General features: G+C 58.3%; 2 protein-coding genes across 2 annotated transcripts in view; both read left to right on the forward strand.

Moving 5' to 3' along the window:
• Positions 1-3,402, forward strand: part of ATP13A3 (ATPase 13A3) — a 51,945-nt gene extending 48,543 nt beyond the window's left edge. The window contains exon 33 of the mRNA XM_070946419.1: positions 513-3,402. Coding sequence (XP_070802520.1) covers positions 513-710 — 198 coding nt within the window. The 3' untranslated portion in view covers positions 711-3,402. The remainder of the gene's footprint in view (positions 1-512) is intronic.
• A 5,893-nt stretch (positions 3,403-9,295) lies between these two features.
• On the forward strand, positions 9,296-21,666 carry LOC139318256 (chondroadherin-like protein). The gene is made up of 6 exons (XM_070945625.1): positions 9,296-9,379; positions 12,219-13,948; positions 14,777-14,939; positions 16,526-16,604; positions 16,764-16,917; positions 19,446-21,666. Exons 2-6 carry the CDS (start codon positions 12,224-12,226, stop codon positions 20,871-20,873), a joined length of 3,549 nt encoding a protein of 1,182 aa, XP_070801726.1. The 5' UTR covers positions 9,296-9,379; positions 12,219-12,223; the 3' UTR covers positions 20,874-21,666.
• Positions 21,667-23,301: the final 1,635 nt, after the last annotated feature.

Here is a 23,301-nt window from a genome sequence, read left to right on the forward strand (position 1 = left end):
ATGTTTCCCCCCTCTTCAAGCATGCAGTGACCCCCCTTCGAAGGCAGTTGGTGGGGGGGGGCTCAGCTGCCGGTGGAGATAGAGCTTGTACTCGCCTGTGGAGGTCTTGGCGGGCAGTGGGGAGGGCCACTTGCGGTGGGGAGAGTAGGCAGGGTTAGGATCTTGACTTTGCTGCAGTCCCCCACCCCCAGAAGCTCCAGGGGATAGAGAAAGTGGGTGGCAAAGTGGGCCAGATGGTGAGTGGGGATGGGGGTCGGCTCTAGGTCTTCTCTCCCAGTTTAGAGGACTGGCAGGTTGGGCAACAGCATTCCCCTCTCGGCTCCCTTGTGGGCAGGGGACGATGCTCAGTTGGTCTGCAGCTGAATTAGAGCACCCTGGGGAAGGAGGGGGCAGTGGGGGGGTTAGGAGGTACAGATAGTCGGCTCAGGAATCCTCCCCTTTTTGCCTTGTTTGAGGGGCCAAGGGTCAGGCCAGCGGGGCTGCCCAGCTTCCCACCCTCTGTCTCTTTCTAGGAGGGGCTGGACCGTTGCCATGGATGCGTCCTGCTGGGGCTGCTGGGGCTGAAGAAGAGGCCGCCCAAGGCCCGCTACGTGCACCTGGCCCAGGAGCTGCTGGTGGACCCGGAGTGGCCGCCCAAGGGCCGCACCACCACGGAGGCCCCCAGCCCCTCCTGCCAGAACGGCGCCTGCCAAGTGATCACCATGACGTAGCAGAGAGCCCCCCTGGCGCACGGCCTGGCCTCTCTGCTGCTGACCAGATGGACGGACGGATGGACGGACGGACGGGCTCCGCTCCCCTCCCCTCCCGCCCTGCTGATGCCAGTCTTCCTCCCACCAGCTGAGCACCTGGAAGGACTTTCCCTCCCCCGAGGCAAGGCTTAGCGACCCGAAGGGATGGTGCCTGCCTGGCACTCCTGGCCACTCTTGGTGTCCCGCAAAAGACCCTCTGCATTTCCCAACGGCCAGAAGTGCTTCTCCATCTGGAACTACGCATGGAAAAGGGCACTCGGCCCCACCTGAAACATGGGGGACACTCTGGCTGATCTCCGGGAGAGGGGAGGGTTGCTCCCTCTGTCCTCCCCCGACCCTGGGAGGGCTAGATTTGCCCCTCCCTGCCTGGCTGTATGGGGCTCTCTGCTGCTCGCTCTCGACCTGGCCTCCAGGAAAGCTGCTGGACCTGTTTGGGGGCTTCTCAGGCTGCTAGTTGCCAGATGGTGAGCCTCCCTTCCCCCCCCCCCCCAAAAAAACCTCTCACCACACCAGGAGATACAGCCCCCTCCCCATCTGGACTTGAAGGTGCTTTGCAAAGCCCAGGGGCCGGTCCCAGGAAGCAGGAGGAGCCGGCAGCTTCCCATCCTCATCTTCCTTCCACAAGAGCTCTACGCAGGCGCAGGCTGGCTGCCTTCTGCCCTCCTCCCCAGGCCCCTCCCTCCGGGAGCCCCTGGCCGGCTGGAGCGCCTTGCCTTAACCGGTGGGAGCGCTTGGCAGAACCCTGGCTCAGAACAGCCATGGCGGCTCCGTCAGTGGAGCCAAAGCTTTTCACTGTGACCGCATCACTCGGGGCATCACCAGCCGTCCCTCAAGGCCGCCTGCCAAGAAGAAGGCCGGAGCAGGCAGGCAGAAGGGGCAGCAACCCCAGCTGCGCAGTCTTTTCAAGGCTACCCAGAGGCCGAAGCTTTAGGCTGGGCAAAACATGACCTCTCAAACTGCAGGCCTGTTGAAACAGTGGCTGTGCCAAGATCACAACTCCTCCACAACGGTGCTAATAGTTGGACGGTAGCAACAACCAGGAAAGGCTGCCAGAGAAGCCCGCTGCAGTCAGGCCTTCAGCCCCGTACCACATGCAAAGGAAGGGGGCCCACGTGGCGTTTCCCCCTTCTGCATTTGAAATTCACAAGGATCTGACTTTGGCGGTGGTGATGAAAGAACCTGCGAGGCTCATTTGACCCTGGAACTGTTGCTTGCAAGCACCTCCTGCTGCTGGGAAGCGGTGGCTGCCAGAGAATGGGGGACCCTTTTCTGGTAAGGGGCCACCGTGACTGCCAGCTGCACCTACCAGCTCTTCCCCCCCCCCCACTAGGCAAAGAAAAGGGGGCTGGTCAGCAGACTTTGAGGGACCCGTAGGGATTGCCCGCACAGCGTCTGCACAGGGTCATCGGACTAAGAGCAATACTGTTAAACCCACCCTTTGGTGAGCAGTTGTGGGGACCCCCTCAGAGCAAGCTGGTCTCCCCTCTGGAAGAGATGTGATGCATCTTCAATCTTCCAAGGAGGCTTAAAATTCCGAAGTTTTTAAATGATTATTTTCTTATACTTCCTTGAAGCTTGTGAATTCAGGTGAAGAAAGGTCACTTTGCTAACTTGGATTCAGAGTGGTTCGTAAATTATTTGAGACAGACTTACCCCTAAAGCTGTTAAGATTGTATATATGGCCAATTAAATATTATTTTATTATTTATGCATAGCTCTAAAAGACTTGCTCAAAAAAAGAGCAACTCTTAAATTATACTTTTTAAAATATCCAGATTTTAAAATAATATATATATACACAGACACACACACCTCCATCCCTCAGGGTTATTTTTTTATTTCTTTTCTTTCTTCCCAAATAACGGTAATTATAAGACTGCTGGGTGTCATGGCACACGTGGGCAGGACACTCACACCCCTTTCCCTGGAAGCTGCTTGTACCCCCAGTGCTTCTCGCAGCTGACACACAGCAGCCCCCACCCACCTACAGGGCAGCCTCCCCCCCCACTCCAGAGTAAATGGGGAGGGGGCAGGAATCCTCTCTAATATTGGGGTCTTCGTGTTCTGCTGGTGGAAAGATGGCTGCCTCAAAGGGGTAAAGACTGCCACCCAATTCCCTCTGGCAGTGTTTTCATTCGGCCATTTTGAGAACTTTCCCTCCTCTTCATTTTTATTTATTTTTCCAGCGGATAAACGGTTTTCCTTCGCTGGGTGATTTTATCTACTGTAATATATTATGGCTGCATATCAGTAGTTACGAGGTGAAGAATAATTCTTAATGCTGCAAATGATCTTATTCTCAAAAGTTTTCCTTGTCACAGACTTAAAAGGGCTTCTTTAGCTTGCAAAGATTAAATTCTAAAATCAAATGTTTGTATATGTGATGGAAAAATTGATTTAAAGGTTCAAATATGATCATTTTAGGGCATAGAAATGTCCAATTTTTAAAAACTGTATAAATATGCAAACATTTGGATAAATTATGTATTCTCTGCCACCAGCACCTCAGGTCAGGATTGGCAAGATCCCATCATCTTAAAATGTTTAAAAAATACTTTTGTTTTAACAAGTGGCTCCACATAAAAAAATTATTTTGCTGTTTTTTATAATGGTACCCAGTTGTAATAAATACATTTTATGTAATTGTAGTAAACGGCTTTGTAAAATCCCATTATTATTGGAGTAAATCTGATGTGCCCTTTCCACGTTCCTGGGCTGCTGTGGCTACTAACCACACTGGCTGCGTTCCCTCTCTGGCTGCTGCTTTCGGTGGGTCAGGCCCTTGAGGAGGAAGCAGAGCCCCCAGCCCTGAAAAGCAACGGACAATAACTGGACGTATGGCAGGGAAATTCTGTGTTAGGGGACCTGATCATGACACGAAGGCCCATGACTGAGTGGAGTCACCTCGCAGGGTGAAAAATTCAGCCAGGCGAGGAGGAGACCATTAGCAAAGATCCAGCTAAAAAATGGTGTGGGTGGGGTACAAGGCTCTGCTCTGGGAAACAGCCAGGACCACCCCCCCCCAAGCTCTCTTCTCTCCACTCCATATACCTGCAGAGGCCCAGGGTGGAGGAGCCTCCATAGTGGAGGACCTGGCAGGGGATGCCATCGCCTGCCCCACTGATGCCCTGGGGACCCTTCAGCCCACATTCCCATCCCTGGGAGCTCATTTCCAAGGCTTTGGAAAAATCACAGTAAGGGTCCATTCTGCCCTGAAGGAGCTCTGCTTCTTGAGTGGAAGTTGGCCCACGCCTATCTTGCTTGAATGGGGCAGTCGGGAGCCCGCTTATCTCCCTTACTCCCAAGTGTCTTGGAAGCTGGCACCTCGCAAGGACCACGCACACCATGGGGCTGGGAAAGCGGAAGGAAGGAGGAGCAGAAGCTGGGCAGGAGGGGGGAGAGCTTTGGGCCTTCCCTTTGCGACGGAGGCGGTGGCAGTCGGGAGCCCAGGCAATCCCTGCTCAGTCCCCTTCCCAGAGATGCCAGCCGCCGTTGCCGGCAAAAGTCGGGACATCTGCCGCTGTGACCTGAGCCCAACCGGAATCGAGCAGGAGCCGTTTTGGAGCCAGGGCAGGAGGTCGGCTGCCCTGGAGTCTCAGCAGGGAAGCCGTCTGGGCGAGTCTAGTCCAGTCTCAGCCCAACCCACCTCACAGGGTTGTTGTGCGGGAAAATAGGAGAAGGAAGGGGGGTCAGGGATGCTCGCCTCCGACGCCTCTCATTCCAGCCTCTGCCGGGGCTGGCAGCGTCCTTCTCCCGGACGCAAAACACGCGCTTTCCTCGGCCATGTGCTTGGAGAAGCCCCTCCGTCTGCCAGGAGCGCCCCGAGAGGCTTTCCCCGCTGCTTTGCTCAGGGCGCATCTCTGCCCTCCGCGGGGATCCACTTCCGCCTCCCCGCCACCCTCCCCGGGCCAGCCGGGTAAAAGGACGGGTAGGATGGGCGCCGCTTCCAGGTGCAAACGGCCCTCGGCCCGGAGCGCCGCTTCCTGCAGAGAAGCAAAGCAGCCTTTCTCCCGTCTCCCCCATCCCACCCCATCCCCCGTTTCCATCTGGAGGAAACCCACTGTCAACTCGCTTTGCCTTCCCTTTCCTTGGAGGCGAGGACCGACCGTTTGGCCAAATGGGACCCGAGGAGTGTTGGGCGGCTTCCTCCTTCCTCTATAATAGACCATCATCACCTGGTCGCGTTTTCTGAGGCTCCAGGCTTCATCCCCTAGTACCGCTTTATACTGTGTTGGTGAGACCGCCCTTGGAATCCTGCTTCTAGTTTTGGTCACCATGTCATAAAAAAGATGTTGAGATTCTGGAAAGAGTGCAGAGAAGAGCAACAAAGGGGACTGGAGGCTAAAACATAGGAAAAACAGTTGCAAGAATTGGGCATGTCTAGTTTAATGAAAAGAAGGGTGACATGATAAGAGACTTCCAAGATTTGAAGAGGTGTCATGGAGAGGAGGAGGTCAACTATTCTCCAAAGCCCCTGAAGGCAGAACAAGAAGCAATGGATGGAAACTAATCAAGGGGAGAAGCAGCCTGGAACTAAGGAGGAATTTCCCGACAGTGAGAACAGTTAACCAGTGGAACAGCTTGCCACCAGAAGTTGTGGGTGCTCCATTGCTGGAGGTTTTTAAGAAGAAATTGGACAGAATGGTATATTATCTCCTGCTTGTGCTGGGGGTTGGACTAGAAGACCTCCAAGGTCCCTTTCAACTCTTATTCTGTTCTGTTAAGTCCTGAAATGAATCCTTGAGCCCCACGTTTTCTCATTTCAGGGGCCAGAGAGTCAGAAAGGCTGAAGAAACGTTTGTTAGCCAGCCAGTTTCGTGGGCTTTGTCAGTTTTGGTATCCTTCCAGCCCCTCCACCCCAGGGGTTGCCCATCAGCTTCAAATGTCCCCCTACTCTATAGGCATCAGAGCCAAGCTGGCAGGCTCTGCTCCCTCATCTGGAAGGCTGTTCCTGCTTTGGCAACTTTCCACAGGCTACTGTCTTCCTCTCCCTCTCCCCCCCTCTCTCACACACATACAGAAAGGTGGGGGGATGCATAGAGTCCAAAAACATGATTTATTGGACTGTTTAGGATAAAGGACTGAGAGAAGAACTAGGCTAGTCTGATTAACTATGCAGGATCCAGCCAAATTTGGTCTGTCATTTTATAAGTTGTAAGGAAACTCGTAATAAACCGCCTGGGTAAGCCAAGGGAAATCAAAACCATAAAAAAGTGAAAGTTAGAATATTTCAGACATGTGATGCCACACCCAAAAAATACAGCATCCTTCACTTAATCCTCCAGGGAAAGATTGAAGGCAAACGATGTCTAGGCAGAAGAAGGACATCATGGCTTCGAAATCTAAGGGACCGGTTTGGACAAAACTCAGCAGCATTTTTTCGTGCGGCTGTTGATAAAAATGGGATTGCCAACATGATTGCCAACATCTGATGACAAATATGGCACAAGAAGAAGGAAACTCGTGGTGACGAAGATGGTAAGTGAATGTACATTAATATGGAGTTATTTCCATTTGGCTGACAAGTCAAGTAATCTGCAGCAAATGTTGGAGAGATTATATGAGGCAACAAGAAGAATGGATAGGAATTCAAAGTTATATAGGATTATATAATTATATAAAGTTATATAGGATAGACTTCAAAGTTATGTTTAACAGGAAAGATGAACAACTGCAAGTCTATAGCTGGATGGCAGGACTCAGATGTTTGGGGTGGATTATATGTAACAGGGCTGTCTGGCTTGAGCCTGAGTGTCATTTCCTTATTTCCTGCCTCCAATTTCTGAGGTTACTATTTTGGGGCAGGCAGGCAGGCAGGCATGGCTATGTTCATTTCCACTTGGAAATGCCCAGTGGGATGGGGGTGCCTGACTCTGGCCGGTCCAATACAGACCATCCCAGCTGCCCCCTTTCCTGCTGCTCCCAGCTGGCAACCTGCTGAAAGGGCAGTCAAGCCAGAGGCAAAAACCTGGCCCAGCCCATGCCAAGTCAGCAGGGCCCTTCAGCAGCCGCTTTGAAGAAGAGTCCAGCTTGGTGATGTGGACAGGCACTTTCCCAGTGGTGTCAACAGCAGAGGGGCCTTGCAATCTGGATGGAGGAAGTGGTGACGTGGAGCTTCCAGAAGGATCCCTGCCTGGAAAGGCTCCATGTGGCTAACAGAGGGGGAGGAGGGAGATGCTCCAGGCCACAGCAGCAGCAGCAGCAGCCGCCCAGGGAGGAATCCAGTCAAAGAGGACTGAACAGCAGCAGCCCAACCGCAGCAGTTTCCCTGCCAGGGAACACATGGCCCAGGATGCTGCTTCTCCCACTGAGGCGGGGGAGGGTGCTGAGCACCATCTGTCCCTGTCAAGGGGGAGCCTGCAGGACCCCCAAAGGGGTGGGTAGCTGCTCCTATTCCTCTTCCCTGGCAGGAAGGTCCCCTTTGAACCTGGGGCTTTGCCTCTCAGAGCGAAAGTCTCACGCGAGGCTCCTTGGGGCACCTCAGGGAGGTCAGGGTGTGAGAGCCACTGGACAGTGTGGCAGAGGATCCAGCCCTCTAGATGAGAGGCAGAGGGTTCCTTCTCATCCACAAGGCAGCCCACCCGCTGCCAGCCTACATGAAACGAGGAGGGGGGGCATTGCCTCCAAGGACAGACAGAACCCTACTCCGTGGCCCTGTTTGGCTGCTCCTACTGCTGGTCCTGTCCGTGGGAAGGCTGCCACAAACTCTGCTCCAGCAGGACTGGGGCATCAGGTGCTGGCCAGACTGGCACAGTCAGATGCAGATCAACCAGTTGCTCAGCACAGCCTTCAAATATCATGGTTGGTTTTGCTGAGGAGGCCGTCGCGCCAGCCCAGCTGATTTGGGCAATTTAGGGTAACCAGGAAAAGATTGCTTCTAGACTGCGTCCAAAATGCCATTTGGGGCCTGTGGAAATCTGCTTTCCTTGAAAGAAGGAGGGGAGGGGCTCTTTTTCCTTTGCTTCCCCCGCCAAAAAAAGAGGATCGCTTGGGGGCCCCTGCTCTGCCTGGGAGTCACACAAAATCCCTTTCCTTCTCTTTTTAATCCTCTGCCTCTTTCTGTGGCTTTGTTCTCATTTAAAGGAATTTTGAATTCCGAGAGGTCTTTGGGACATCCTGTTGTTGATGTTCGCTTTATGCCATGTTACTGCTGCTTTCATCTCTGGTTTTATGGTGTTGATTTTGACTGGCTGTATGTGGATTTGGCTGAAGACGGGCTGATTACCGCAGGCCCCTGTGAGAGCTGTTGGCTGCCAGTGAGGAGAATCAGGCTTGGAAGTCATTATCGGGAACCGTGGGGGGCTGCCAGATTTTGAGCAAGTCCTGGGACAGTAATATCCTCCCCCAACTCTCCCGCTGCAGACTCTGACATGGGAACTGCTGAGCCCAGGAATTTGGTCAGGAAGCTGCCTGTGGACTCATTTTCAGAGGCCTGGAGGAGCCGCCGGGATGAAACGCTGACACTGCAAGCAATCTGCAGCCTCCCTGCAGGAAGGCAGCCGGAGAAGCAGGGAAGGGCCTGATGGCGCCTATGAAGATGTCTCCTTCTGCTGTCTCTTTGCGGTCTCCCCATTCAAGTGCCACCTTTTCCCCTACAGGACTACCCCCCCAGCATCCACCCCATGTGAGGCCTGGGGCACCCCAAAGGATTCTTGCTGCCTTCCATGAGGGAGAGAGAAGCTCCATTTGGGGGTCATTTTGAGGCTCCTCTCCTCTTCCTGGGGGGTGGTTTCTGCAGAGTAGAGCACCCAGACGAGGGGGGCAGCTGGGGCTTCAGCTTGGTGGAACCAGAGCATGGATTCCAGGGAAAGTCTCCCAGAGGGGTAGGGAGTGGGGGGGCACAGGGTGGAGAAGACGGGCAGAAGGGAAATGGTTTTATCAGGGAGGGGCTCTGGCAGGCCACTCAGCAGAGCCCCCAGCAAAAGCTTGCACAGGTGTGGGATCCAAAGGAAGTCCTTTTCCCATAGGACACAGCAGGGGATTCAGCAGGATCCTGGCTGGGTCTACAGCACATGCTCACTTGCAAAGGGATAGATCCAGAAAAGGATACCATATTAGGCAATAAAATCAAACCAAGGTCAAAACTACTGAAGCCCCACCTGTTGAACACAGGCAGCCCCAGCACTTCACTGAGGTGCTCAGAAAGGCAAAGTGGGCCACTAAGACTGAACTGGCCCAGAGGCTGGCTTGGGGATCACAGGGGGCCTGCAAAGCCTGAGCATCAGACTAGATGACCTCTAAAGACCCTATGACTTTAGGAAGAATTATATTGGCAAGCAGGTGGACTCTCCCACCTGGATTGCCTACATTCCCTCTGGTGCACAGAGGCGCAAGAGTCATTGCTGCAGCTTCTCTTACTTACTTACTACGGATCGTGTGAATCCAAGTCCCAGGTCGGCATTTTAAGAGACCCAGGACAGAGGGAGGAGGGACGGAGGGAGGGAGGGAGGGAGGCTGGCTCTCGGGCGGGTCTCTTTCCCCGCTCCTCCCGCTCCCTGCTCGGTTGCAGCAACCTTTGACGCTTCCCCTCGCTGGTGCTTTAAATACAGAGAGGAGGAAGGCGGAGGGTCGCAGCTGAGCCAAAGCCCGGCAGCCCTCGGCACGGGGCCGTCGCCTTTCCTTGGTCTCGGGTAAGTGCCTCCCGGTGCCTCTGCAACGACGGCGGCCTGTTCCCAGGGCTGGCTGCGGGACGGAACGGTGGGGATTCTCCCTTTCGCCTTTCCTTTCCTTTCCTTTCCCTTCGCTGCTGGCGGGGAACCGAACCGTTAGACTGCAAGCCAGACGCCAAACGGAGAAAGCGGTTCAAACAAAGAGGACAAAAGTGATCGGAAGTTCCCCTCTCCGAGTTGCTGGGCGCAGGGGTGGGCGTGGGAGGGAGGGAGGGAGGGAGATGCTAAATTCCTTCTGCAAACGAGACCCCCCCCCAAGCGCTCCTGCAGTGCCGAGGAGGGCGGGACCCGGAGACAAGCCCGTCCCGCACCGCGAACTGCTTCCATATGGCCGAGGCAAGGCTGCGGCGTGGCCAGATTCCTTCCTCGGGGAACCGGCGGGGGGCTGATCTGGCCCAGCTGCCGCCGCAGGGAAAGTTCTCTCTTGGAGGACGCGCGCACGTCCGGAGCCTGCGGGGCGGGTCCGGGAGGGAGGGAGGGGCAGCTCGGGATTCCTCCCAGAGGGATGCTCTCGAGAGCACGGCCGGGGGTGGGTGGGCGACCTGGAAACGCCTCTCCCTCGGAGCTCTCCGGGAAAGGAAGGGCGTGCTGGAGATGCCCTAGCCGAGAGCACAAGCAGCCGGCGGCGGCCTCGGCGGCCCGGCGAGCTGAATGCCTCAGGTCCCTCCGTCCTTCGGCCGACGTCCGCTTCCCACGGAGTAGTTCCCAGATGGGGGCTTTCTCCCCGCGACTCGATTCCACACTCACACACAAACACAGGCATAGCTGGGGATGGGATTGCGGGGTTGGTTGGGGTACAACAATCGGCTCAGGGAAAGGACTCTGCATGTTCAGCGCGTTCAGAGACACGCGTTGGCCGTGTTCGCACAACACACTCCCTGATCACAAACAGACTTCGCAAGTGGGTTCGCACAACAGGTAAACTTGGTTAGTCTTCATTTGGCTTAGGAGTCTGCTGTGTGAAACGTAGTTTGATCGATTCGGGTTCAAAATGTTTATGTACTCAGTGAGTGAATTCAGGAACCAGGTAAAGTGGTTCCTGCGAATGCAGCCAAAGGACAGCGACTCTGCAGCATCGCGGGCGAACGCGACGGAGCGGCTGCGAAGGTGCAGGCGGTGTACCCTGCCTCTCCCTCCTTCTCGGGCCGGCTGGACCGTCTGAACCACACGCGGGCCCGGGGGCTGCTGGTTTTGCGGGTTGGCTTTGCGCTCAGCAGCTCCCATGACCTCACCCGTCGAGAATACGCTCCCGTGTGTGTGTGGGGGGGGGGGGGAAGGAGGTATTGCTCCGATGCCTCCCCTGTCCGCTTGCCCCCTCCCTCCCCGGACTAGAGGCTAGTCCAAGCTCGGTATGATGGTGTGTAATTATGGTGGCCGCAAAAGCTTCGCTCAGCATTTCCGTCGAGAGGCGATTATAGGCTGGCGGGGAAGTCGCGCTGAAAAGGACAGCCTGACGGGGAAGGTGGGCACGGCCAGGCCTCTGAGGTTGGGGCTTCGGCCTCCGTCGCCCCCTCTCTTGTTCTGCGCTCCGGGAGGAGGCAGCCAACGACCCTCAGGAGCACCCGCCAGAGACCAGCCGCGGTCCCTCCGCCCAGACTCTCCTGCCAGATCCGCGCATCATATGACAAGGACAGATCCTGTTTGAGCAGAGGTTCGGAGAAGTTTCGGCCAAGCAGCCTGGAGGCCGGCTGAGCTTGGCCGTCTCCCAGAGAGGAAAGGGGATCCCCTCCCTTGCCCAAAGCTCAGGAGTCCCCCCTGTCGGGATAGAGCAGGGTTGGTCTAGAAGACTTCAGTTAATCCCTCTTACTGATTTCTACTTGTGGTTTCAGGTTGTCTGGTTCCGTCTGATTCTCGAACCTGTCCTCTAACTGTCCCCTTCTGTTTGTGTTGCGTGACATCAGGCAATCTGATCTTCTAACGGCCCTCATTCCGCTGTAAAGATGAAGGTTTCCCTTGTCCAGTCGTAAGTGACTCCAGGGGGCGCTGCTCATCTCCGTTTCTTGCCCAAGGGAGCTTCCGTTGTCCCGAAAGACCCTTTCCGTGGTCATATGGCCAGCATGGTTATATGTCGAGGCACACGGGACCACTTCCCACCGAAGTGGTCCCCATTTGTTCGCATTTGCATGCGAGGCGGGCTGGATCCCTCAGCCCGTCACGCAGCACTCGGGCCTCGAACCCAAGCAGGCAACTTTCCTGCTCGGTTCTGCTGATAGGCAGTTCCTTGGGTATGCGCAATCGCTGCCCACGTGAGCATATTTGGCCCTGGTCTGCCACCGGGCGTGGTGCTTACAGGCCACCGATGTTCCCTGGGGCTCCGACCTCTCATTCTGGCCCAAAAGACGGGAGCATCAGCGTTGCAGGAGCTGCTAGTCGTCCTCCATCCCTGTCCAAGATTGCCTCTTCTTTGCGACGGCTCTACTTTTTAGCCATTCGGCTTTTATGGACAGAGATCTCCGGCCCAGCTTCCATCCCCTCGCTCAGCCCACCGGACTAATCCAGAGTCTTCCATAGTGAGGGGCAGACAGGTGGGGGGATATACAGGCAGGAGGGGCCCCTGGAGGCCGAATGCTCGGAAACTGGGCTAGGTTGGGGGGGGGGAATACAGGAAATCCTCTGCTTGCACTTTTTCTACCATTTAGCAGCATCAGGCGGGGAGGGGGGGACAGCCCGGAACTGCCCCGGCACCTCCCCAGAAGGCTCCAGGCTGCCTCTCTGCCGGGAGGGAGCGAGACGAGAGGGTACCCGGTCCGTGTGGGACAGCACAGAGTCGAGTCTCACGCTGGTTTCTCTTTCTCCTCAGGCAACATGGCGCTCCGCTCCGTCCTGCTTCTGAGCTTCCTGCCGTCGGTCCTGGTGGGCGGCGGCTGTCCCCGCTGGTGCTCCTGCTCTAGGACGGCCCAGGTGGAGTGCTCGGGCGCTGAGGTCACGGAGATGCCCGCACCGCTGCCCAGCAAGGCCATGAGCCTGCAGGTGGTCAACACACGCCTGGCCGCTCTGGGCCCCGCGGCCTTTGGCAACGCCTCGCAGCTGCTCGCCCTACGGATGGAGAAGAACCTGCTGGAGCGCCTCAGTCCCCGCGCCTTCTGGGCCCTGGGGGCGCTGCGTTACCTGAGCCTGGCGAGCAACAGGCTGCAGGAGCTGCCGCCCGAAGTCTTCCGGCCGCTGGCCCGGCTGGAGGCACTGCTACTGTCGGGGAATCAGCTGCGCCGCATCCAGCCGGCCCACTTCACCGGCCTCAACGCGCTCAAGGAGCTTCAGCTGCACGGGAACCGCCTGCAGGCCGTGCCCCCGGGCACCTTCGACCAGCTGCCCAACCTGGCCCGCCTCAACCTGGCCCGCAACCAGCTGGTGCGCCTGCCGCCCCGCCTCTTCACGCCCCTGGTGCGCCTGCAGGTGCTGCGCCTCTACGAGAACCAGCTGAGTGAGCTGGCGCCCCGCGCCTTTGGCGGCCTGGGCGAGCTGCAGGAACTGGCCCTCTATCAGAACCGGCTCCGCCAGCTCCCCTCCGGCCTCTTCGCCGGCCCGCGCAGGCTGCAGAAGCTGCTGCTGTCCGGCAACCTCCTGGAGGTGCTGCCCGAAGGGCTCCTGCTGGGCCTGCCCGAGCTCTCGCGGCTCTCACTCTTTGGAAACGCCCTGCGCGAGCTGCGCCCAGGTACCTTCGGCCCGATGCCGCAACTGCGAGAGCTCCGGCTAGCCGACAACCAGCTGGCCTCGCTGCCCGGCCGCGCCCTGGCCAACCTCACCGCGCTGCAGATCCTAGTCCTGAGCAAGAACCGCCTCGCCTCGCTCGCATCCGCTGCCTTCGCTGGTCTCCAGGGTCTCGAGGAGCTCACCCTGCACTCCAACCAGCTGGCCACGCTGGACGGGGAGCTCATGCGCGGCCTGACCTTGCTGCGGAACCTCTCCTTGCACAGCAACCAGCTGGCCACCTTGCCCGCGCGCCTCTTCCAGGGGACCCCGGGCCTGCGCGCCCTTCAGCTGCAGAACAACTCGCTGGAGGAGCTTCCAGCAGGCATCTTCGACGGATTGCCGGAGCTGCGGGACCTCCAACTGCACGACAACCCCTGGCATTGCAACCCCGCCCTGCGGTCGCTCCGGCGCTGGCTGAGGGAGAACAGATCCAGCCTCGGCCGAGAAAGCCGCCACCCCCGCTGTGCCTCTCCGCCTTGGCAGCTGGGCCGGTCCCTGCTGGAGCCGGAGGCCACAACCTTCGGTCCCGGGACCTCCGCACTGCCGGAGGGCTGGGGAACCGTCTGGAGCCGCACGGAGGCCCCTTTGGAGAGCGAGCCGATGCCGGAGACGCTGTCGCCTGAACGCTGGCAGCCGCCGCTGGATAGCGAAGCGGGCAGCGGAGAGGTCGCGCATGAGTTCCTGGAGGAGCTCCCCGAAGGGGGGCGAGGGGGAGGCGGGATTTGGGGCCTGACCCGCACCCAGACGGGGGTCGTAGTCACCTGCATCGTGGTGGGCTCCGCCTTGCTCCTGGGGATGGTGCTGGCAGCGGGCATCTACGGCTCCAGGCGGAAGCGCTCTGTCCAGGCCAAAGCCTAGGTCTGCCATGGGCCTGGCCCAGTTCGCGCCCTTTCTTCCAACACTCACGCCTTCACCCGCTCCACCACGCCGGCCCCTGCACGAGCTCAGCAGCGGCCCGCCGCACCACAGCTCTAGGCGCTCCTAGCTGACTTTTCCCCCTGGGAATCTGTGCCCAGACGGACGCTGGTGCTCCTCCGCTCGACGCTTCTTTGAGGCAGGTTGCGCACCTTCGGCTGAGGGACGCCCAGGGCCGGATTCACAGCAGGACGGCTAGCACGGCCGGGCGGTGCCCGGTCCCCGCACTGGGAAGTCGGGACAGCTTGAGACACTTAGGAAGAGGTGCCAATCCGGGCCCGCTCTTTCTTTATGCAGGCCGCAAATCTGGGCTGTTCGAAGGGGCGGGACCCCCATGCAAGCCCTCCCATCTCCAAAAAGGCGCTTGACTCGTGAATCGTCGATCCCAAGCGGTTGGAGCTTACGCGGGTCACCACCGACCAAAGGCCGGCAAAGGGCTTCTGGGGCGGGCTGGGATACCCCGGGGGTGGCGCGACTTGTACGTTTCCTATAGAGGCACAGATAGGTCAGCAGGTTCCCTCTAGGGAGGAAGACACCCTTCCCCCCACCCCCACCCCGATTCCGGAAGCCCTGTGGCTAGCTAAATGGGAACCGGCCTGGCAATTAGCGGTCTCGCCCTGGTTGAGAAAGGCCCGAGGCTCTGCCGCTGCTTCTCAGGCCAGGACGGTGCTCCAGTCGCATCTGGCATCCACTGGAAGAGGACCGCGCTGCGTCTCGAGCCGGCAACGCCCGAGTGATTGGATGTTGCGCTAGAGCAGACCGGTTCCCCAGAAGCCGAGGACGGAAAGGATCCCGGGCGCTGCTACGGTGAACATGGCCGGCTTCGGGGCGCGGGGAAGTTCCCCAGCAGCAGTCCGAGGCGCTCAAATGCATTTTGCATTTTTGGGGACCATGGAATCGGGCAGAGACTTTGCCAGTGAGCCCGGAGAGGCAGAGACAGGCGGGACGCACCTTCTCTGGTGCCTGGCAGTTCCACCGGCGAAGAGTGGCTCGCAACGATGGTAGCGCCTTCGTGGCAGGGGAGACTTGGTTCGGGGGGGGGGTAGCTCTGGGAGGGAGCAGACGAGCCTCGTGGAGCGGCTGTGGACTAGTGCCCGGGCCTATTAAAGCTGCTCTTCTCGCTTCATTTCAGCCCCCCCCTTTTTTTCCTGCATTGCCTTCCCCGGCCTGGCCCCGCGCGATAAAAGGACAAAAGCCCAGGTGGGATGAGAGGGGCACAGAGGTCGCCCAAGAAACGAGAGGAGGGAGGAAGGTCAGCACAGCATTGAGTGCAGGGGGTGGTGGTGGTTTCAGATAGCAAGCACGCCAATTTTCCCTCTCCCCTGGATCAGCTTGAACGTCTTTATCCAGCACATGGTTAATACCTGGAGATGCACTTATGCCCTCAACTCCCACCCCCTCCCCATGGCTGCCAAGCCTGGCTGGGAGTTTGGCCTCAAACTCAAGGTCTTGGTGTGTACACCCCCGCCCACCCCACCCCCGCCATCAAATCAATGTCAGCTGCAGCTTCACCTGGTTCACACGGCATCAAAGCTAGGTCAAGTGAGTCCCCAGCAGCAGCTCTTTTTCCTATGAAGAGCAGTGCCACCCCCCACCCGCTTCACAGCATGACTAGCGCTGCCCAGCCAGAACGGCACTGGACAGAGCGGGGGAAAGCGGGGCGTCTACGGTGGAAGAGTGCCTGGGAGTATCCAGTCGCCCACCCATCAGGGATGGCTCTGGGGCTGCCCTCTATCCCTGAGGCTGGAGGTCCACAGCAGTTCCAGGAAGGGTAGAGCCCCCTGCAGTGCAGGCAGGCCAGTGCAGAGTTCCAAACCCGGGAAGAAGAGGTGTGGTGCCAGTCTTCCAGCAAGAAAGAAAACATGGGAACAACTACACCCACCAAAAGACACTCCTCCCCCATTCCTATTCTTGTTTCCTGCCCTGGGTTGTGTTTGGCCAGGTAAGAGAAGAGGCATTCCTGACTTCTGAAGCAGAAGGGACACGGACACAGGGACACACTAGGCTACTAGGATGTCTGGCCACCACCAGGCCCCTAAGGATCAGGGGAAGGCAGCCAGGGGTTATAGCCCAGGCATGTGTGTGTGTGTGTGTCTCACAGGTGAGGTGAAGGTGGCCAAAGAGCACTCCTTCTCCTCCCTTCCATAGGAAGGAGGGCAATCCTTGGTTGACAGAATTGGGCAGGCATAATGGCATTCACATAACATATTTAACCTGACTCCACTTTGTTGAAAAAAATCAAACAAATACAGGATATGCAAAGCTACAGGAAAAGTCTTCTGCACCAGGGTCACCTATCAGGGCCGGTGCCTGCTTTTGACATGAACACAGCTGTGTTCATACAACACAGGTTGTATGAACACAGCCAGCGAGAGCCGCCCCGCCCCCCAAGAACTAGGCAAGGCAGGAGACCTGGAAGTGGGTAGCCCTCAGCAGAGGAGGCCATCCTGCTCCCTTCCTGGGCTCAGGAGGCCAGCCCCCTGCCCCTCTGGGGCTCCCAAGCACTCGGGGGACTTAAGGAACTGGGGAAGCTACTGCTGGGGCTTTGTGAGCACCTGGTGAACCTGGGGCCTTCTCTCCGGTGAGTGCTGCCCAAAGGCCATGCAGCTGCCGCCAAAGTGTTCAGATGCGATTGGAGGCCAGGCCTCAGTACCTCTCCCCTCCCTTCCCCAAGGGGAGTGTCCCTTGCTGCTGCAGCTGTTGACTGAGAGGCCAGTGCCCGCCCTGCTCCCCTTCCAAGGCTACCAGCCTTTGCCCCAATCTCTGCAAAGCAAAGTCCTGCAGCCGCCTCTGCCCATTGGGTCACTGACTCGGCCACCCTGTTGACCAAGGCTGCTGGTGGAGGCCGGGGACACAGGGTGGGGGGCTTCCTTGGCCACCTGGTCGCACAGAAGGTAAGTGAGTATCTGGGGAGCGGGGCTTGGGCTGTGCATGGGGGGGTATTCTCCTCCCACCTGCCATGCTGGGCTGGGAAGTAATGATACTTCTGACTCCCACTACTGAGAATTGGCAATCCCATTTCCAGAATTCTGAAATAAGAAAATGCAGGAAAGTATCTGGGAAGCTCACAAAGTGCAGCATTAGCAAAGCAGAAAGAAAAAAGAACCCCCCCCCCAAGCTGGTCTCCTTTGGGCCCTTCAGCCCTTGTGCATCACTGCCTTGCTTGGAGCTGGGAGGGAGACAGACTGATGCTCATTGTCCAGCATTCAATGCAACTTCCAGTCACCCGCCATTCTCCCCAACCCAAGTCTTCTGTACAGGATCCAGCCCCAAACCACATCTGTTTCAGAGGGCAATCCACCCTGGGCCAAGGATGCCTGTCCGTGTACTGGGAAGGGCGAGGGAGGGGGTGCACATCCTTGGCTTCCTCTCTGCTCACTGGAGTGAGGAAGGTTTTCCACGAGGGGCTTTGACCTGAGAACCAACCAAAGGAGAAAGGATGCCATTATAATGGGGGCATCCTGAACAAGTGGGAGTCTGCAAGAAGGCAAATCTGTGGTCAAGGGCTTAATGACTGAATCTGTTTCATTAAGTGCCTAAATAAATAAACACCATGGACTTGGAGGGGACTTTAAAAGCCATCTAGACCAACCGCTAGCTCTGTTCAGAATCCACAGGGGCTCTCTGACCCCTGAAGTCCTCCAGCAGAGAAGCCTGTCCTGAGGCAGCCTGTTCCACTGGAAGAGTCAGGAAATTCCCCTGAGCCCTTGTGGATTCCCCTTGGATCCACTCGTTCTGGCTCTGCCCTTTGCAGCCACAGGGAGTCCGTCCATTCCCTTCAGGGTGGGATCCCATCTCCCCCACACCTTGGGTGGGCTGAGAATTCCTAGATAGTCTGGGTAGACTTCCTCTAAACTGGCACCGCTTGGCTGGTGCCCTTTGCCCAGAACTGAACCTGCATTCCAAGCAGGGCCTGGCCAGGGCAGAGGGGAGGGGAGCAAGGGCTTCTCACACATTGGCTTCCAAACAAGCTGTTTTGCAAACCCTCAAAGGATTTGTCCAGCTGCTCTTTCAGTTCGGGAAGCCTTGTTGGGGGGGTGGGGGGTGGGGAAGGGAGCTAGGACAACTTGCCCAGCTGGCAGTAGCTCATGGGCTGCAGCCCGGTGTCCCATTCCAGCCTTCAGGACCCCAGATAAGTTCCATTGTTTGGCCCCTTGCCTTTGGAAGATGGGAGAGAAGGGACCTCGCCATCCGCTGCCAGCATTCTCAATGGGCCCAGCCCCATTGCCCTCTCCTGCTGAGCCTCAGGACACCTCCTCTCCGGAGGCTTTCCAGCTGATTGGCTGGATCCCCACTGCAGTGAACCTTGTCTAGAGGTCCCTTCAGCCTGGGGGGGGGGGAGCAGAATGGACAGGCAGCCCCTTGCTTGCCTCCTCTTTGATAAGCAACATATTGAAAACTCACTGGTGGGTCACACTGGCTGAGGCAGCAGTGGTGGCCCTACCTACTTGGACCTGGCCACGTTATCTCATGCCTTTCTCAACGCTTGCCTAGAAAGATGACAGCAATATTATGTTTTATCCTGTCATTTTTGTATATAATTCAAAGGGGAGAACAAGTCTAATCGCGCCCCCCTTTGTACTTCCATTTTTTTCTGCAACAACCATCCTGTGAGGTGGGTTGGGCTGAGAGAGAGGGTACTGGCCCCAGGTCAGCCAGTTGGCTTCCATACCAAGCAACGACCTAGAACTCACCGTCCCCTGGTTTCTAGGCACAGTCACACCATGCTAAACATACTCAGGTGGCTGCCTTTAAAGACCATTTGGGAATGCAATGGGCAGGGCGTCACCCAGCAGTTGTGGGTGGGAGCAAATGACCCTCCTGGGGCCCAGAGCCCTCCAGGCGCAGCTTACAGCACTGAGACCCACCTTTACAGTTTGCCAACATTGGCCCAACCTCATCTGGCAGGAAGCACAGCTGGTGGCTCCCCATTTTGGGGAGTGGGGCTGGGCTGAGGTGCAAGGGGGCTGCTTTCCTGGAACACAGCCAGTCCCTGCAATGCCCACCTGCCTGCTTTTATCCGAGCCGCCTGATCCCCCTGGCCGACTGGCTGAGCCCCTTGGCCCTTTTTCTGGAAGCTGCTGTAGATGCAGCATCTCCAGGGAACTTCTTTTTGAGACTGGTTTTTGGATTTTCTTGTCCGGTTTTTGTATGCTTCCGGTTTTCACTTGGGCTGTGGGTGTTTGGATGACTTTTGAGTCCTGTGGGTGAGTGATAGATCTGAGGGGGGCACTGCTGCCACGAGGTCCCCGATCTCTCTGCCCTATGCCTCCCCCTCCCCTGGGCAGCTAAGGAAGGCTTTCTCCGCCTTGGGCATTGGGAGCTGGGTGAGCTATCTTGATGCCGCCAAGGGTGGGAAAGAGCGAGACCCCTCGCCCACTCCCACCCGTCTGACCGCGGCGCTTCTGCCTTTCCTCCGCAGGCAGAAAGGATGCCCTCCCGGCCTGTGCTGCTGCTGCTGCTGCTGGCCTTCTCGGGGATGGCCCCGCCGGGGAGCGCCGCCTGCGCCCGCCTGTCCCCGTGCCGGTGCTTCGGCGGCGCCACCGTCTTCTGCTCGGGGCGAAACGTTTCGGGCGTCCCGGAGGAGCTGCCGCCCGAGGCCACCCGGCTGCTCTTCGTGGGCGCCTCGCTGAGCTCCGTTCCCTGCCGCGCCTTCGCCCCGCGCGGCAACGGTAGCAGCGGCGGCGGCGGCGGCGGCCTGCGCCACCTCTCCTTCCTGGACTGCCCGCTCCGGACGCTCCCGGGCTGCGCCTTGGCGGGGCTGCCGCGGCTGCGGGAGCTGGACGTGGCCCTCGCCCAGCTGGCCGCCCTCCCCCGCGGGGCCCTGCTGGGCTTGGGCCGCCTGAGCAAGCTGGCCGTCCGCTTCAGCCGGCTGGAAGCCCTGGAAGAGGGGCTCTTCGACGGCACCCCGGCGCTCCAAGCGCTGCAGCTGCAGGGCAACCGGCTGGCGGCGCTGCCCGCGGGGCTCTTCCAGCCGCTGCGCGGCCTCCAGGCGCTCTCCTTGGCTCAGAACCGGCTGGCCGAGCTGCCCGCCGAGACCTTCCAGCCGCTGCTGCGCCTGCGCGAGCTCCGCCTGAGCGACAACCTCCTGACGCGCCTCCCGCCGCGGCTCTTCCGGCCTCTGGCGGCGCTGCGGGAGCTCTTCCTGGACGGGAACCGGCTGGCCGAGCTGCCCCGGGGGCTCTTGGCGGGGCTGCCCCGGCTGCGGCGGCTGCACCTGCAGCACAACGCCCTGGGCCGCCTGGAGCCCCCCGGGCTCTTGGCGGGGCTGCCCAGCCTGGCCTTCCTGCAGCTGCAGGGCAACCGGCTGGCGGCGCTGCCCGCGGGGCTCTTCCGGGGGACGCCTGGCCTGGTGGAGCTCTCCCTGGCCCGCAACCGGCTCCGGGAGCTGCCCGCGGGGCTCTTCGGCAACCTCTCCGAACTCTCCGTCCTTAGCCTCGCCCACAACCGGCTGGGCCGCCTGGCTGCCGACACCTTCCAGGGCTTGGCCGGGCTGGGCCGGCTGCAGCTGCGCCACAACTGCCTCGCCGTCCTCCCCGGGGCGGCCTTCGCCAACCTCAGCAGCCTGGAGGCCTTGGACGTGGCTCACAACCGGCTGGAGAGCCTGCCCGAGGGGCTCTTGGACGCCAACGAGGCCTTGGTCAGCCTGGCGCTGGAGGGCAACCCCTGGCGCTGCGACTGCCGCCTGAGCCCCCTGGCCGACTGGCTGAGCTCTCTGGACCACCCGCTCGGCGCCCGCGTCTTCTGCCGGGCCCCCGCCCCCTTGGAGGGCAGGACTCTCCTGGCTGCCAGGGAGGAGCAGCTCCTTTGCCCAGGGAAAGAGACGGGCGCCCTGGACCGGCTTGCTTAGAGGCTGCCGGCACCGTTCAGGGCAGAGGAGGGCCGGGAGGGGACGGGGTCGCGGCCTGGTGGCCTTGTGCTGGACAGTGGCCGCCTCTGAGCGTGACAAAGGAGGGGCGGGGAGCTGCGGAGCGGGCAGCGCCGATCCCAAGGGCTGCAAGACCCAAGCCCGGGAGCCACCAGGAAGCGCTGAGGTTGCTCGCCTTCATCCTGGACCAGCTCCTGCTACAGAGGCCCCCTCGCTCCTCTCCCCCGCCAGGGCTCCTTCTGCAGAGCAGATCGCTGGATCCCAGGGATTCCCGTCCCTCATCATCGGTGAAGGCTGTTAGAGAAGAGCTCCGGGGTTCCTGCAACAGCACATGCCCCCGCCCCCTCATTCCTGTTGGGACAGCTCTGAAGACCTTTAGATTCTAGCTAGGCTTGTTGTCTTTCCTCCTCCCCTTTCCCTCCCCCTTCCCTTTCCTCTTCCCTCCCCCCACCTCCTCCCCTTTCCCTCCCCCTCCTCCCCCTCCTCCTTTCCTTTCCCTCCCCTCCCCCCCCCTGTTCCTTTACATTTCTTTTTGCTTTTTGCAGTTCACACCCATTTATATGTTGCTATTATGGTTGGTGTTACAATGTTTGAGGACTTCGACATTTTTGTGATTGTTGTGTACTTTTTCAGGGGCTGAATTAAACCCAATCCTGTGTTTAATCCAACCAAAGTACATGTAACATGTTTTGCCTTAACCAATAAATCATTATAGTCAGTTATTATCTGTCCCCCCCTCCAAAAATCTGCATCTCTCCCTTCCCCCTCAAGCTTGCTTCCCAGGGGGCTTCCGAAAGGCAGTGGGTACAGACAGACCTGCCCTTGGTCTCCCTTACACTGACCATTCTGTCCCTTGGGCAGGGGATGGCCTTTCCCATAAACCAGTCCTGGGCACTCATTCCCCCCAAAGTGGCTCTCTCCACTTTAGCCCCGTGGGGTTCTGAGGGCTCCCAGCTAGGGAACCCCTTAAGGAAGAGGGAGTCCCTGTGCCTGCCTATCTCTCCTTCCAGAGTGCAGGGGGCTTTTTCAAGAGGCAACTGGACTTTCTGATTTTCTTTAAAGCCACCTTTAAAGCCTTAAGGACCCTCTAAAACAGGGGTGTCAAACTCAAGGCTGGCGGGGCAGATCTGACCCGCAGGGTACTTAGATCTGGCCCACGGGGCCAGTCTGGAAACAGCAAAGGACCTGCCTGTGGTGCCTCTGCTATCAAAAATGGGGCACAGGTGGGGTGCAAGCACCCCCCCACAACCACTTTTGGCCTCTGCAGTGATCCAGTGGTCAAGTGTCCTTGACTCAGGAGGTTATAAAAGGGAGGAAAAGTAAAATATTTTACCTTTCCGGCTCACAGGATTCTGCTACTATAGCCTATGACAACAATTTACAGTTCTAGACTTCCTATGGAGTCAGTTTCTTGATCTGGTCTCTCTCTCATAAGGTGAGCAAGTAAGTATTAAAAAAAACAAAACCACAGAAATGTACACCTCTCTATTTTTCTAAGTTTATAAAACCATGTCTGCGGAGGTGCAGTCCCGTGTCACGCCCACCCCCCACAGGCCCTCCAAGGTCAAACCCAATCCTGATGTGGCCCTCAATGGACTTTGACACCCCGGCTCTAAAAGAATGCAAGTGACCAGTTGTCTGCAAGGGGTATTAAGTCCTTCCATTTCCCCACCATCCACTCAGAGCTGAAGAAGGTTCTTTGATGAGAAGCGAAGGGTCTTCAAAGAAAAAACCAAAAGTCCATTTGCCTCTTGAAAAAAACGCACCTTTGGGAAACTATGGCCTGGAGGACTGAGTCTCCATAGACATGAGTGCAGGGAATGTGTCGGGGTGCTGACCCTGTTCTGGGAAGATGGGGGCACCCTTGACTAGGGTGTGTCTCTCTTCCTTCTGGTCAGCTTTGGCAGCACCAGCTCCTGCCAGCTCAAGGGGTCTCTGCACTGTGGAGAGTGGGTGCCAAGGGAAGGGCACTTCCTCTGCCAAGGGAGGGGCAGTTTAGCCCCAATGTGCCCCTCGGGGGGGAAGAGAGTCAAGCGTCTCTCGCAGTTTATCAGACCAAACCAGAGAGCAGCAGGTGCCTTGGGTTGCACCCAGATCTCCTCCACCCTTCTGGGACGTCTCCTGGAGATAAGGGCCATCTATCTCTCGGCAGCCCATCTGGATCGGGGGCAGATTCTCCAGGGAGGTGAGTGGCGCATTCTCAAGACCTCCTGCTATCCTAGCCAGCAAGGATTTCCAGGGTCTGCTTAGCAAACAGGTGCGTCTTCTTAGCTGCCACATTGGAGACCTGTGGGGAGGCCCTGGAGGGAAGGGTGGGCAGTCTGTGTCCCCTTCTGGTCTGGCTGTGGCTGCGGCTGCAGCAGCAGAGAGCAAGAGGGGGGATGGGGACCTGGGCACATGCCAGTGGCCG

The sequence above is a fragment of the Pituophis catenifer genome, unplaced genomic scaffold (genome assembly GCF_029215685.1).
Source record: "Pituophis catenifer annectens isolate HBS135680 unplaced genomic scaffold, rPitCat1.0.hap2 SCAF_6, whole genome shotgun sequence".
NCBI lineage: Eukaryota > Metazoa > Chordata > Lepidosauria > Squamata > Colubridae > Pituophis > Pituophis catenifer.

Excerpts from the sequence above, each read along its gene's own strand:
- LOC139318256 (XM_070945625.1), top strand. The coding sequence starts at position 12,224 with ATGGCGCTCCGCTCCGTCCTGCTTCTGAGCTTCCTGCCGTCGGTCCTG. Across the intron at positions 16,605-16,763 it reads AACCTGGGGCCTTCTCTCCG|GCTACCAGCCTTTGCCCCAA; the intron begins GTGAGTGCTGCC and ends TCCCCTTCCAAG. Across the intron at positions 16,918-19,445 it reads GCCACCTGGTCGCACAGAAG|GCAGAAAGGATGCCCTCCCG; the intron begins GTAAGTGAGTAT and ends TTTCCTCCGCAG.